This window comes from Ornithorhynchus anatinus, chromosome 2 (genome assembly GCF_004115215.2).
Source record: "Ornithorhynchus anatinus isolate Pmale09 chromosome 2, mOrnAna1.pri.v4, whole genome shotgun sequence".
In the NCBI taxonomy this organism is placed as follows: domain Eukaryota; kingdom Metazoa; phylum Chordata; class Mammalia; order Monotremata; family Ornithorhynchidae; genus Ornithorhynchus; species Ornithorhynchus anatinus.
In genome coordinates this window covers 140224565-140238364 of record NC_041729.1, presented here as the reverse complement: position 1 = coordinate 140238364, position 13800 = coordinate 140224565, and the positions used below count along the sequence as shown (strand labels likewise).

Here is a 13800-nt window from a genome sequence, read left to right as displayed (position 1 = left end):
AGCCGCGCCCACTCGGCCGGTGATTGGCCCCTGCGACCGAAGACACGCCCCCTCCGAACGAGGACGCGCCCCTCCGGCCCCAGCCGCGCCCACTCGGCCGCTCGTTGGCCGCTCCGCCCGAGGCCGCGCCCCCTCGCCCAATGGCGCGTCCTTCCGCCCGAAGCCGCGCCCCTTCGCCCGAGGACACGCCCCTCCGGCCCCAGCCGCGCCCACTCGACCGCTCATTGGTCCCTCCGGCAGAAGCCACGCCCCCTCGCCCAATGGCACGTCCTTCCGAGCGAAGCCACGCCCTATTCGCCCTGAGACACGCCCACTCTGCCGGTGATTGGTCCCTCCGACGGAAGCCACGCCCCTCCGCCCCCAGCCGCGCCCACTCGGCCACTCATTGGCCCCTCCGACCGAGGCCGCGCCCCCTCGCCCAATGGCACGTCCTTCCGCCCGAAGCCGCGCCCCTTCGCCCGAGGACACGCCCCTCCGACCTCAGCCGCGCCCACTCGGCCGCTCATTGGTCCCTCCGGCAGAAGCCACGCCCCCTCGCCCAATGGCACGTCCTTCCGACCGAAGCCACGCCCTATTCGCCCTGAGACACGCCCACTCTGCCGGTGATTGGTCCCTCCGACGGAAGCCACGCCCCTCCGCCCCCAGCCGCGCCCACTCGGCCGCTCATTGGCCGCTCCGCCCGAGGCCGCGCCCCCTCGCCCAATGGCACGTCCTTCCGACCGAAGCCACGCCCCACTCGCCCTGAGACACGCCCACTCCGCCGGTGATTGGTCCCTCCTACAGCAGCCACGCCCCTTCGCCCGATGACACGCCCCTCCGCCCCGAGCCGCCCCCACTCGGCCGGTGATTGGCCCCTCCGACAGAAGCCACGCCCCCTCTGGTCGAGGACTCGCCCCCCTCGCCCAATGACACGTCCTTCCGCCCGAAGCCACGCCTACTCAACCAATGACACGCTCCTCCGATCGAATCCACGCCCCCGCCCAAAGCCACGCCCCTTTCGTCCGAGGCCACGCCCCCTTCCGACCCAAACCACGCTCACTCGGACGATTCGCCCCTCCGAAGGAAGCCACGCCCCTTGCCCTTTGACACGCCCGTCTTACTTAAGCCACGCCCCTTCGCCCGGCGACACACCCCTTCTGACGAGGCCACGCCCCTTTCGTCCGAGGCCCCGCCCCTTCGTCCAATGACAGGCCCTTCCAGTCGAAGACACGCCCTCTCCATCCGAAGCCACGCCCCTTCCCGCCCCCAAATCCTTCCCCCGCCCACCCCGCGCTTGGGAGTCAGAGGTCATGGGTTCTAATCCCGCCTCCGCCGCTCGTCAGCTGGGTGACTTTGCGCCAGTCGCTTCACTTCTCCGGGCCTCAGTGACCTCATCTGTCAAATGGGTCCCCACGTGGGACACCCTGATGACCTTTTACCTCCCCAGTCCCAGCTCTGCCACTTGTCAGCTGTGTGACTGTGGGCAAGTCACTTCACTTCTCCGTGCCTCAGTTACCTCATCTGTAAAATGGGGACTAAGACTGTGAGCCCCATGTGGGACAACCTGATTCCCCTGTGTCTACCCCAGCGCTTAGAACAGTGCTCGGCACATAGTAAGCGCTTAACAAATACCAACATTATTAGAACAGTGCTCGGCACATAGGAAGCGCTTAACAAGTACCTTTTAAAAAAAAAATCCCGCAAAGGCCATGCGGCGCGGGCCTGTACACACGTGGGCCTATGCGAGCCCCACGTGGGATGCCTGATGACCTTGCATCCCCCCCAGGTGCTTTAGAACAGTGCTTTGCACATAGTAAGCCCTTAACAAATACCAACATCATTATTATTATTATTATTATTATTATTATTATTCTGTGGCCGGAGGCTGCCCTGAAAGTGTCGAGGTGACCCCTCTAACCCTGAACAGGCCCGGGACATCAGGCGGTCCCGAGCTCGTGCTGGGTAGGGAGCGAAGCAGCGTGGCCTGGTGGGCAGAGCACCGTTCTGGGAGGCAGAGGGTCGTGGGTTCTAATCCCGCCTCCGCCACTTGTCTGCCGGGCGACCCGGGGGCAAGTCGCTTCACTGGGCCTCAGTGACCTCATCTGGAAAATGGGGATGGAGACGCTGAGCCCCATGCGGGACGGGGCTGTGTCCAGCCCCATCTGCTTATGTCCACCCCAGCGCTTAGTGCAGTGTCGGCCACAGAGTAAGCGCTTCACAAATGCCGTAGTTATTATTACGTGTCTGTCGTTCATTCATTCATTCATTCAATAGTATTTATTGAGCGCTTACTATGTGCAGAGCACTGTACTAAGCGCTTGGGATGAACAAGTCGGCAACAGATAGAGACAGTCCCTGCCGTTTGACGGGCTTACGGTCTAATCGGGGGAGACGGACAGACAAGAACAATGGCACTAAACAGCGTCAAGGGGAAGAACATCTCGTAAAAACAATGGCAACTAAATAGAATCAAGGCGATGTACAATTCATTAACAAAATAAATAGGGTAACGAAAATATATACAGTTGAGCCGACGAGTACAGTGCTGTGGGGATGGGAAGGGAGAGGTGGAGGAGCAGAGGGAAAAGGGGAAAATGAGGCTTTAGCTGTGGAGAGGTAAAGGGGGGATGGCAGAGGGAGTAGAGGGGGAAGAGGAGCTCAGTCTGGGAACGCCTCTTGGAGGAGGTGATTTTTAAGTAAGGTTTTGAAGAGGGAAAGAGAATCAGTTTGGCGGAGGTGAGGAGGGAGGGCGTTCCGGGGCCGCGGGAGGACGTGACCCAGGGGTCGACGGCGGGATGGGCGAGACCGAGGGACGGCGAGGAGGTGGGCGGCGGAGGAGCGGAGCGTGCGGGGTGGGCGGTAGAAAGAGAGAAGGGAGGAGAGGTAGGAAGGGGCAAGGTGATGGAGAGCCTCGAAGCCTAGAGTGAGGAGTTTTTGTTTGGAGCGGAGGTCGATAGGCAACCACTGGAGTTGTTTAAGAAGGGGAGTGACATGCCCGGATCGTTTCTGCGGGAAGATGAGCCGGGCGGCGGAGTGAAGAATAGACCGGAGCGGGGCGAGAGAGGAGGAAGGGAGGTCAGAGAGAAGGCTGACACAGTAGTCTAGCCGGGATATGACGAGAGCCCGTAATAGTAAGGTAGCCGTTTGGGTGGAGAGGAAAGGGCGGATCTTGGCGATATTGTCGTTGCGTTGTACTCTACACCAGGCCCCTACTACAGTGCTCCGCACACGGTCAGCGCTCAATAAATGACTCAATGAATGACCGACCGGGGGACCCAGGACGGGACTGCGGCCCCGAGCTCCCCAAGAAGCTCCCACCCCCCACCGTTCTTCTCCCCTCCCCCTTCCGTCCTTGATGGGGTGGGGGTGGGGGCCGAGCAGGGCGACCTGGGCCCAGCCCCCGCCCCTGGACGGACCCCCCGACACCGAGGCCAGGCCGCCCCCAGCTCCCCAAAATGCTTGACAATCCCCCCCTCCATCATCCCCCAAATCCCTCAGCTCCTGGCAGCGGCATAGGACAGGTTCCCCCTCCCCTTAGGAGTTGGAGGAGGTACTTTCCCGAGCGCTTAGTACAGTGCTCTGCACACAGCAAGCGCTACATAAGTACGACTGAATGAACGAATGACGGAGGGCAAAGGGGGGAGGGAGGGACAAAGTCCCTCATGGCTCAGCCCCAGCTCGTCCCGCACGGCGTCCCTGCGGATCCGCGGGCGTTGCTTCCAGGGAGGCCCCTCGAATTAACCGGCCCTGGGCAGAAGCCCGGGCTTGGGAGTCAGAGATCGTGGGTTCGAATCCCGGCTCTGCCACTTGTGACCGTGGGCAAGTCGCTTCACTTCTCTGGGCCTCAGTGACCTCAGCTGTCAAAGGGGGATGACGACTGTGAGCCTCTCGTGGGACCACCTGATGACCCCGTGTCTACCCCAGCGCTTAGAACGGTGCTCTGCACATAGTGAACGCATTATTATTATTAAGTGAGGCGTGGAGGCGGGGATGAAGTTTGGAAAACGGGTGCTGGGGGCGGTCCCCCTTCCTCCGGCGGGGCTTGGTCCCCCACGAGGTCTATATATACGCACACAGCTGGAAGGGGGAGACCTGCTTTATTCTCCCGTCCCCAAGCTGGGGTCTCCGGGAGGGAGTTGGGCCAGAAGAGACAGCGGCGGAGGAGGGACCCCCGTCTCCGTCCCACGTCCCGGGTCCCAAATTTAGGAGAGAAGCAGCCGGAGCAGCCCCAGGGGCAGGGCCACCGGGAGCAGGGAGAGGGCCGGGGCGAGGCCGGGGGCGAGGTTGCCGGCGTAGAAGCGGGCGACGGCGTCGTTGGGGTTCCCCTCCACGGGGTCGAACCACATCTGGATGCAGCGGCCGCTGCCCCGGCTCTCGTTGCTGATGCGGTAGGAGTTGCTCCAGATGCGCTGGCACAGGTCCGCCGGCGTGGGGAAGTAGAAGGGGAAAGGGTGGCAGGCTTCCTGGACGGGGCAGCGGTTCTGGCCTGGCAGAGGCGGACGGAGGGGGCGTCGGGGGCCGGCCGGCTTGGCCAAGGGGAGGTCGCCCCGCTCCCCGCCTCCGCCCCTCCGCCCCCGGGCCTCCCGCCTAACGAACCCGGCGTCCTCTTTCAGCGTGGCCTTGGGTCATCAGGCGGGCAGGGAGGGCTGTGTGGCCTCAGGTGTGAAGAAAACGCCGCCGCCGGCGAGCCTGGCGTCGAGGGCGAGCGGCATCGAGAAAATCCCTGCCACCTTCTCTGCCCCCTTGCCGCTCAGACGGAAAACCACAGGTGCTCACACGCTCACACCCTCCCCGCCCCCCGCCAAGTGGCAGCCAATCCCTTTAATAACAATAATTGTGGTACTTGTTGAGTGCTCACTGTGGGCCGGGCACCGGAGTGGGGTGGGACACAGTCTTAATCCCCGCAGTCTTAATCCCCGCGTTACAGATGAGGGAACTGAGGCACAGAAGTGAGGTGACCTACCCAAGGTCACAGAGCAGAGGCAAGTGGCGGAGCCGGAATTCGAAACCACGGCCTTCTGCCCCCCCCCAGACCTCTGCTCCAGCCACGGGGCCATGCTGCTTCCCTTTCTGAAATGCCCTCCCTTGCCTTTGAAGCTCGTAAAGTCCACCTCCTCCAGGAAGCCAGCCTAGATCCACCCCGGCCTCCAAGAACTAGTAATTGTGGCGTTTCTTAAATGATTACTACGTGCCGGCACTACTCACTGTACTAAGTCCTGGGGTAGATACAAGATAATCAGGCTGATAACAGTCCTTGTCCCACGTGGGGCTCACAGTCTGAAGAGGAGGAAGAAAAGCTGTCCATCCCCTTGCCCCCTCCTACCTCTCCTCCCTTCTCTCTTTCCGCCGCTCACCCCGCACGCTCCGCTCCTCCGCCGCCCACCTCCTCACCGTCCCCCGTTCTCGCCTATCCCGCCGTCGACCCCCGGGCCACGTCCTCCCGTTGCCCTGGAACGCCCTCCCTCCTCACCTCCGCCAATCTAATTCTCTTCCCCTCTTCAAAGCCCTTCTGAGAGCTCACCTCCTCCAGGAGGCCTTCCCAGACTGAGCCTCCCTTTCCCTCTGCTCCTCCTCCCTTCCCCATTGCCCCGACTCCCTCTCTCCGCTCTACCCCCTTCCCCTCCCCACAGCAGTTGTGTATACTTGTATATATTATCTATTACTCTATTTTGTTAATGATGTGTAGATCTATAATTCTATTTATCTATTTTGATGCTATTAATCCCTGTCTACTTGTTTTGTTTTGTTGTCTGTCTCCCCCCTTCTAGACTCTGAGCCCACTGTTGGGTAGGGATGGTCTCTATCTGTTGCCAAACTGTACTTTCCAAGAGCTTAGTGCAGTGCTCTGCACACAGTACGCGCTCAATAAATATGACTGAATGCATGAAAAGGTACTGAATCCCAGTTTTACAGATGAGGAGACAGGCCCAGATAAATTACTGGTAATATTATTACCACTTATAACCATCATTATTAATAATACTAGTGGCATTTGTAAATTTACCATGTTGCTGGGCACTGTATTAAGCACTGGGATAAATATAAGATAATTAAGTTGAACACAGTCCTTGTCCACAGACTGCTCACAGTCTTAATCCTCCTTTTATAGATGAGGTAACTGAGGCACAGAGAAGTGAAGTGACTAGCCCAAGGTCCCACAGCAAGGTGGTGGAGTTGGGATTAAAATTTAGGTCCGTTGACTCCCAGGACCCCTGATTCCCAGGACCAGGCCCCGCTGCTTACTCTGTGCCAAGCGTTGTTCTACGCAGTGGGGTGGTTGCGAGATAATCAGACTATGGAAGCAGTGTGGCGTAGTGGAAAGAGCAGGAGCCTAGGAGTCGGAGGACCTGGGTTCTAATCCCAACTCTGCCATTTACCTCCTGTGGGACCTGGGGAAAGTCACTTAACTTCTCAGGGCCTCGGTTTCCCCAACTGTAAAGGAAGATTCAATGTCGGTTTTCCCTCCTATAATAATGTTGGTATTTGTTAAGCGCTTACTATGTGCAGAGCACTGTTCTAAGTGCTGGGGTAGATACAGGGTAATCAGGTTGTCCCATGTGAGGCTCACAGTTAATCCCCATTTTACAGATGAGGTAACTGAGGCACAGAGAAGTGAAGTGACTTGCCCACAGTCACACAGCTGACAAGTGGCAGAGCCGGGAAGCTGTAAGTGCTTAACAACTACCGTTATTAATATTATTAAGAGGGGGAGGGATGAAGAACAGGTATTTCATTCCCATTTATTCCATGGTATTTATTAAGAGCTTACTCTGTGCAGAGCACAGTACTAAGCACCTAGCACTGTACTAGCTGAAGAAACTGAGGCTCAGAGAAGTGACTTGACCAAGGTCACAGAGCTGACAAATGGGGGAGTCAGGATTAATAATAATAATGTTGGTATTTGTTAAGCACTTACTATGTGCAGAGCACTGTTCTAAGCGCTGGGGTAGATACAGGGTCATCAGGTTGTCCCACGTGAGGCTCACAGTTAATCCCCATTTTACAGATGAGGTAACTGAGGCACAGAGAAGTGAAGTGACTCGCCCACAGTCACACAGCTGCCAAGTGGCAGAGCCGGGAGTCGAACCCCTGACCTCTGACTCCGAAGCCCAGGCTCTTTCCACTGAGCCACGCTGGGTCCCCTAACTTCCAGGTGCAGGTTTTTTCTACTAGGCCACACTGCTTCTCCTTCTGGCCTCTCCACAGGAACAAAGTTTGCTGGAGAAGCATCATGGCACAGTGGATAGAGCAGGGGCTGGGAGTCAGAGGGTCGTGGGTTCTAATCCCACCTCCGCCACTTGTCTGCCCTGGGACCTTGGGCAAGTGACTTCACTTCTCCGGGCCTCAGTTCCCTCATCTGTCAAATGGGGATGGAGAGCGCGAGCCGCACATGGGACAGGGACGGTGTCCGACCTGATTTGCTTACCTCCACCCCAGTGCCTGTCACAAAGTAAGCGCTTAACAGATGCCATAATAATCGTGATCGTAATTATTATTATTACTATTCTCCCTTCTCCCCCAGTATGCCTGCAGGCTGGAAGCCCATGGCAATTTGGGGCTGGAGGTATTCCCCTGGGTTCCCCCCTCCAGCTGCCGTTTCAGTTCTCTTGGACCGTTGGGGGGTTTTAACTTGCTCTCAGTGTTGTTTGTAATTAATTTCTATTCTTCCACGTTTTGGTGCTCCCATGTAGATCTGGTGGGATGGGACCCTGTCTTAAATGATAATCTTCTAATTGCCCTGCTGTGTAGCTCGGGGTTTGGCTTATAGTAAGCACTCAGTAAGTACCATAAATAAGTAATGATAATATAACTGCCTATCTCTAGGTGCTCTCCTATTTTCCCCAAGAGAAAGAATGTGTGTGTTTGTATGGGAAACAAAACACACCCTCATGGGAAGCAGCGTGGCCTAGTGGAGTCAGAAAGACCTGGGTTCTAAGCCCAGCTCCACCCCTTGTCTGCTGTGTGACCTTGGGCAAATCACTTCACTTCTCTGGCCCTCAGTTCCCTCATCTGTAAGACGGGGATTAAAACTGTGAGCCCCATGTGGGACAGGGACTGTGTCCGATCTAACTTGTATTGTGTCTATGCCTATGATTCTATTCATTTATTTTGATGGTACTGATGCCCGACTACTTGTTTCGTTTTGCTGTCTGCTTCCCCCGTTTTAGACCGTGAACCCGTTGTTGGGCAGGGATGGTCTCTCTCTGTTGCCAAGTTGGACATTGCTCTGCACACAGAAATCGCTCAATAAATACGACTGAATGAATGAATCTACCCCAATGCATTGAACAGTGCTTGGCACGTAGTAAAAGCTTCACAAGGACCATGGTTAGTATTATCATGTCTCATGTCCCTATTAGACTGCCAGCTCCTCGACGGCAGGGAGGCTGAGTAAAGTGGGTTTGTGTGTGTGTGTGTGCGCAGGTTTGTCTCTGCCCCGCTGGCCTCCTGGGTCACTTACCACTGCTCCAGTCCCAGCCCTTGTGCCAGTTGCTCTTGCAGGTGTAAGAGGTTTGGCAATCCTTCCACCACAGCTCACAGTCCTCCTTGCACAGCGGCACGTTCAGGATCCTCTCCCTTCGCCAGCTCGCGTCCACCTACCCAGTGGACCCCGGGTGTCGGGCCAGGGGGGGACACACAGACAGACAGACAGTCACAGCCCGGTCTGGCAGATGGTCTGGAGGCCGGGATCCCCCCCTCCCACCTGCAGCCCGCCGCCCCCCATCCCGTCTCCTCCATCACGGCAGTGGGAAGGGTCTCCAGGGTGCGGGAAGGGTGACCCCGGCCTCTGCGGTCCCGCTCAACCCGGGAGCACCCGCGGGGGCCTGTGGGAAGGGCGGCTGGGTGGATTGGGGGGCCACCTCTCCTCCCGCCACCCCCCGGCCCCAGCTCGGATCCCCGAGCCACAGAGCCGCCCCCTCCCCCGGCCCCCGTGCAGAGCCCCAGGCCGCCTCGGGGGTCCCGTGGTGCCCCGCCGCCCACCTTCTGAATCCAGGGCCCCAGGTTCGGGGAGCACTCGTATAGACACGTGTCCTGGATGAAGTGGCGTTTGCAGGCCGGGGTCATGTTGGCGCAGTGTTGCCAGTTGAAGTTGTACAGGTAGGACCCGTCCTGGTGGGCCGCGTGGCTGGTGTTCTTCGTGCAGCAGGCGTTATCCCTCCAGGGGCTGCACTGTGGGCGGGAAGGGGGAGAGGACAGGGAACGGGAGGATGGGAGGGGGCACGGTCAGAGCCGGAGGCAGCTGAGGCTGGTAAGGGGCGCTTGGGGGTGGGGGTGGGGGTTCTCTGTGCCACAATTTGGGGGGGTGGCTGGTTCAGTGTCCCCAGAACCCACGAGTCCATGGTGACCCACTGCTGACCTGAGTGGCCTCAGGCCCTGACCTGTGACCTCACACCCAGGGAGGAAACAGGCCCTTACTCCTGCCACTGTGAAAGGCAACCCCGATGGTATGAGCCAGGAATCCTAATCAGGAACTGTCAAGTCAGAAGTAGGGGAGGGGGAGTGGAGGAGGAGGAGGAAGAGGAGGAGTCGTTGAGGAAGAGGAAGAGGAGGCAGGACCAAAACCTGGGTCTCCGGAGGCTACATGTTGCCAACAAGAACCTCCCCAAGGGGCTCCATTGTCCCAGGGCTATAATAATAATTATCATTATCGTGGTATTTGTTAAACGCTTACTGTCTGCCAGACACTCTTCTAAGCTCTGGGATAGAATACGAGATAATTGGGTTGGACGCAGTCCCTGCCCCACACGGGGCTCACAGTCTTAATCCCCATTTTACAGATGAGGGAACTGAGGCTCAGAGAAGTGAAGTGACTTGCCCGAGGTCACATAGCAGAGAGGTGACGAAGCTGGGATTAGAACCCATGACCTTCTGACTCCCAGGCCTATGCTCTGTCCACTAGACCATCGGGAGTCCCAGCCTCCCTGCCCACCCCCAATCTCCCCTGCCTGGACATCCTGGGGGGTGGCTTGGCTGTCCCCCCAGTAGCCTCCAGCCCCCAGGGCAGCCAGGACCACCCCTCCCTCCCCGCTGCTTCCTCCAGGTGCCGGGGGACAGAGACCCACCCCTACCGTCTGACCGCAACCCTTCCCGCTGCCCAACCGGCCCGTGCCCCCGAGGTCCCTGACCCCGTTACCTGCTGGTGCAGGTCATCCTCGGGGCCGGGCTCGGTCTTGTGGTGTTTGGCGTCCATGCAGACGTTGAGCTGGTCCTTCCCCGCGTGGATGGCCGTGGCCGCCCACAGCAGCAGCAGTAGCACGAGTGAATCCCGGGCCATGGCCTGCGGGGGTGTTGCCACAGTGAGCGGTGCCCCCCGCCCCCGACGAGAGGGTGCCCGGGCTCCACCGGGGCGGAAGGACTGGCCCCTCTAGGCTGTAAACTCCCTGAGGGCAGGGGTCGGGTCCACTCACTTCAGGGCCTTTAGTCCAGCGCTAGGCACACCGGAAGCGCTCGACTAATATCACTGCTTAATTGACTGGCTCAAAGTCTGTGAGGTGAGGGAGGGCACAGAGAGGAGGAGCGGAGCGGGCCCAGATCCCTCAGTCTTCTGCCAGAGACAAGTTTGGAAGGGAGCCCCTGCAAACAGCTTGTCCAATCAGATAACTGGGGACAGGCTGTTGACCAGATAAAAGTCTCATGGAGATGTGTGTCTGTCTCTCTCTGTCTCCCCCCTTCTCTCCCTTTTTTATGGTGCTCCTTAAGCGCTTACTATGCTCCAGGCACACATACAAGTTAATCGGATGGGACAGTCTCTGTCTCTCTCCTTTTTTATGGTGCTTAAGCACTTACTATGTGCCAGGCACACGTACAAGATAATTGGGTGGGACACAGTTTCTGTCCCTTTGTCCCTTTCTTTCTCTCCCCTTTTTTAAGGTGCTTCTTAAGCACTTATTATGTGCCAGGCACACATACGAGATAATTGGGTTGGACAGTCTCTGTCTCTTTGCCTCTCCACCGCTCCACTTTTTTTATGATGCTTCTTAAAAGCTTACTATGTGACAGGCACACAGACAAGACACGGTTCTGTCTCTCTGTCTCTGTCTCTCTCCCCTCCTTTTTTATGGTGCTCCTTAAAGGCTTGCTAGGCAGGCAGGTATACATGATAATCGGGTGGGATACAGTCACTTGTCCCATATGGGGCTCACGGCCTTAATCCCCCTTTTACAGATGAGACCACTGAGGAACCGAGAAGCGAAGCAACTTGCCCAAAGTCACAGATCGGACAAGTGTCAGAGCTGAGATTAGAACCCGGCTCCTTCCGACTGCCAGGCCCGCGCTCTTTCCACGAAGCCATGCTGCTTCTCTGGAGGACCCCACTGTCCCGCAGCTGGGGCATCCCTGATTCGGCTGACTTTCAAAACCCTGCCCTTGCCCTCCACCTCTTTCTCTCCCCCCTCGTTTCCCCCCACCCTCTGGAAGGGCCTGTCCCACTTGCTCCCAGTTGGCAATGGGAGCCCCCGGGTGAAGGCCGCCAGTCCGGTTTCCGAGCCACTTGGGGCCCGGGGCTTTACCTGGTCAAAGAGCCCTGGTGCTCGAGCTCCTGGGTCCTAGCTTGGAGGAGGCTCCCTGTCCAGCTCGACTTGCCAGCCGCGTGCCCTGGGGTGGGGACAGGGGCAGGAGGGAGAGACAAGAGGCGAAGGACGGCGTGCGGCTACTACCAGGCCCCGAGCCTTCTTATAGTTGCCCTGCCCCGCCCCACCTGGTCCCCCGGGGGCCAGCGGTTGCCCAGGACTGGCTGGTTCCAGAGTGCCACAGGGGCCCCCAGCCCCAGCACACTCGCCCTCGCCTCCCCTCCCTCCCTTCGGGGGGCTTCTGCCCCTTTTGGAGCCCCTAAGTCAGATAGGATCAGACGGGAGGAGGAGAGGAGAGTCAAGCCCCCTCCCCGACCTCCCCCCTGCCCCTGGTCAGCGCCAACCAGCAGGATGGTAGGTCCTTTCAGGTGTTAATGGATCGGGGCCGGAGGGGCCCTGCGTCGGGTGTGGCAGGCACTTCGGAAACAAAGGAGGAAGCTTCCATCTGGTTCCCTCTGACCCCTAAGACCTTTTCCAAGGTTGAACTCCGGCCCTGCTCCCCCAGGATTCTGAGCTGGAGTCTGGACCCCTTTCCTGGCCCCCCCGTCCAGAGCTGGTAGCCCCTACCCGGCTCCCTGCCCCAGGAGGGAGAAAGCCAGCTCCAAGCATGGGTCTGGGAACCGGGAGCCAGCGCCTGGCCTGAATAAGAATAATAACTGTGGTATTTGTTAAGCGCTTACTATGTGCCAGGCACCATGCTCAGCACTGGGGTGGATACAGTCAAATCGGGTTGGCCGCAGTGGAGTGCCAACCCCCAACCGCCGTCCCTACAACTGGGCCCCCCGGGCTTTCCCCTCCATCCTGCCCCCTCCACTGCCGCCCTAGAGACCAGTGGGTCCCATTCGGACCGGAGAGGCCCCGCGGAGGGGGAGATGCCAAGGCCAATCATCTGACCTGGGAGGGGCAGTTAGAGGGGGCAGTTATAGTGTGGAAGCCAAGCCTGCAGAAAAATACAGCCGGGTGGGGGCTGGGGCCGCTCTCCGACGCTCCCCTGACTCCTCAGTAGCCCATGGAGAACTGGGAGATCCAGGCTATTGTACCACCCCCCTCCAACCTGGTATCTAACGTGGGCCCTTCTGGCACACCCCCAGTCCCTCCCCACTTTCCCTCCTCTACAGCGGGCAGGCCATAGCTTGGGGTCAGGCACGGGACCCCAAAGTGTTGAGACTCGTGCCAAGGGGGCCCACGCATTCCCCTCGCTCCCCCTATTTTGTCCTGGGTCACCCTGACCGCTCCCTGCCCAGCCCGAGGTCTCAGGGGTCAACCCCCCCCCATTATACACACTCCCCCAGAACCTCACAAGGCACCTCTCTGAACCTTGAGAGCGGGGCGGATCAGTCCTACCCGTAAGAGCGGAGAGAGATGCCAGCTGCCGACTCTGCCAGGCCCCCTCCGACCTGCCCCCGGTCCCCGCTGGCCCCTCCCTCCCTCCGTCCCCTGGACACGGGAGCCGGTGGGATTTAGTGGTCAAGGAGACATGCCTGGTCTGGAGTCCCGGGTCCGAGCGGGATCCTGGCCGGGTGGCTGGAGGCGGGGGCCGTGCCGGGCGCTGCGCTGGGCAAGGCTGCTCTGCTGAGAAAAGACCCATCTCAAAGGTCGGTGAAGACACTCCGACAGCTCCGTTAATTATTGGCACACTGGAATCTCTTTCCCGGAGCCAGTGAGAGGAAGAAAGTTAGATAAAGTCCGGGGTGCGGGGGGCAAATCTCAAGGTCAGACCTCAGTAACCATCGCAGCTGCCATCTATTGGCAGCCCAAAGGGAAGACTGGGAGGGGCAGGGGCAATAATCGATAATAATAATAATGATGGTATTTGTTAAGCTCTGACTGTGTGCCAGGGACTGTACCAAGCACTAGGGTGGCTACAAGCAAATCGGGTTGGACACAGTCCCTGTCCCATGTGGAGCTCACCGTCTCAATCTCCATAGAGAAGCAGCGTGATTTAGTGGAAAGATTGTGGGCTTGGAAGTCAGAGAACATGGGTTCTAATCCGGGCTCTGCCACTTGTCTGCTGTGTGACCTTGGGCAAGCCGCTTACCTTCTCTGGGCCTCAGTTACCTCTTTTGTAAAATGGGGATTAAGACTGGGAGCCCCACGTGGGACAACCAGATCACCCTGTATCCACCCCAGTGCTCAGAACAGTGCTTGGCACGTAGTAAGCGCCTAACAGATACCATGATGATTATTTTACAGATGAGGTAACTGAGGCCCAGAGAAGTAAAGTGACTTGCCCAAGTCCACACAGCAGAGA

The 13800-nt window shown here is 58.6% G+C and overlaps 1 protein-coding gene across 1 annotated transcript; it reads right to left on the bottom strand.

The window, feature by feature from the left end:
• Positions 1-4057: 4057 nt before the first annotated feature.
• On the bottom strand, positions 4058-12947 carry LOC100082740 (folate receptor alpha-like). Its single transcript, XM_029055483.2, has 6 exons — positions 12894-12947; positions 11490-11574; positions 10115-10258; positions 8962-9150; positions 8441-8576; positions 4058-4465 (listed from the first exon to the last, which is right to left on the bottom strand). The coding sequence occupies exons 3-6, from the start codon at positions 10253-10255 to the stop codon at positions 4182-4184; spliced, it is 750 nt and encodes a 249-aa protein (XP_028911316.1). The 5' UTR covers positions 10256-10258; positions 11490-11574; positions 12894-12947; the 3' UTR covers positions 4058-4181.
• Positions 12948-13800: the final 853 nt, after the last annotated feature.

What these genes read in the sequence shown, in the direction of transcription:
- LOC100082740 (XM_029055483.2), bottom strand. Translation starts at nt 10,255, where the DNA reads ATGGCCCGGGATTCACTCGTGCTACTGCTGCTGCTGTGGGCGGCCACG. An exon ending in TGGGGCCCTGGATTCAGAAG is followed by an intron (nt 8,577 to 8,961) that starts GTGGGCGGCGGG and finishes TCCACTGGGTAG; the next exon opens with GTGGACGCGAGCTGGCGAAG. An exon ending in GGGCTGGGACTGGAGCAGTG is followed by an intron (nt 4,466 to 8,440) that starts GTAAGTGACCCA and finishes CGCCTCTGCCAG; the next exon opens with GCCAGAACCGCTGCCCCGTC.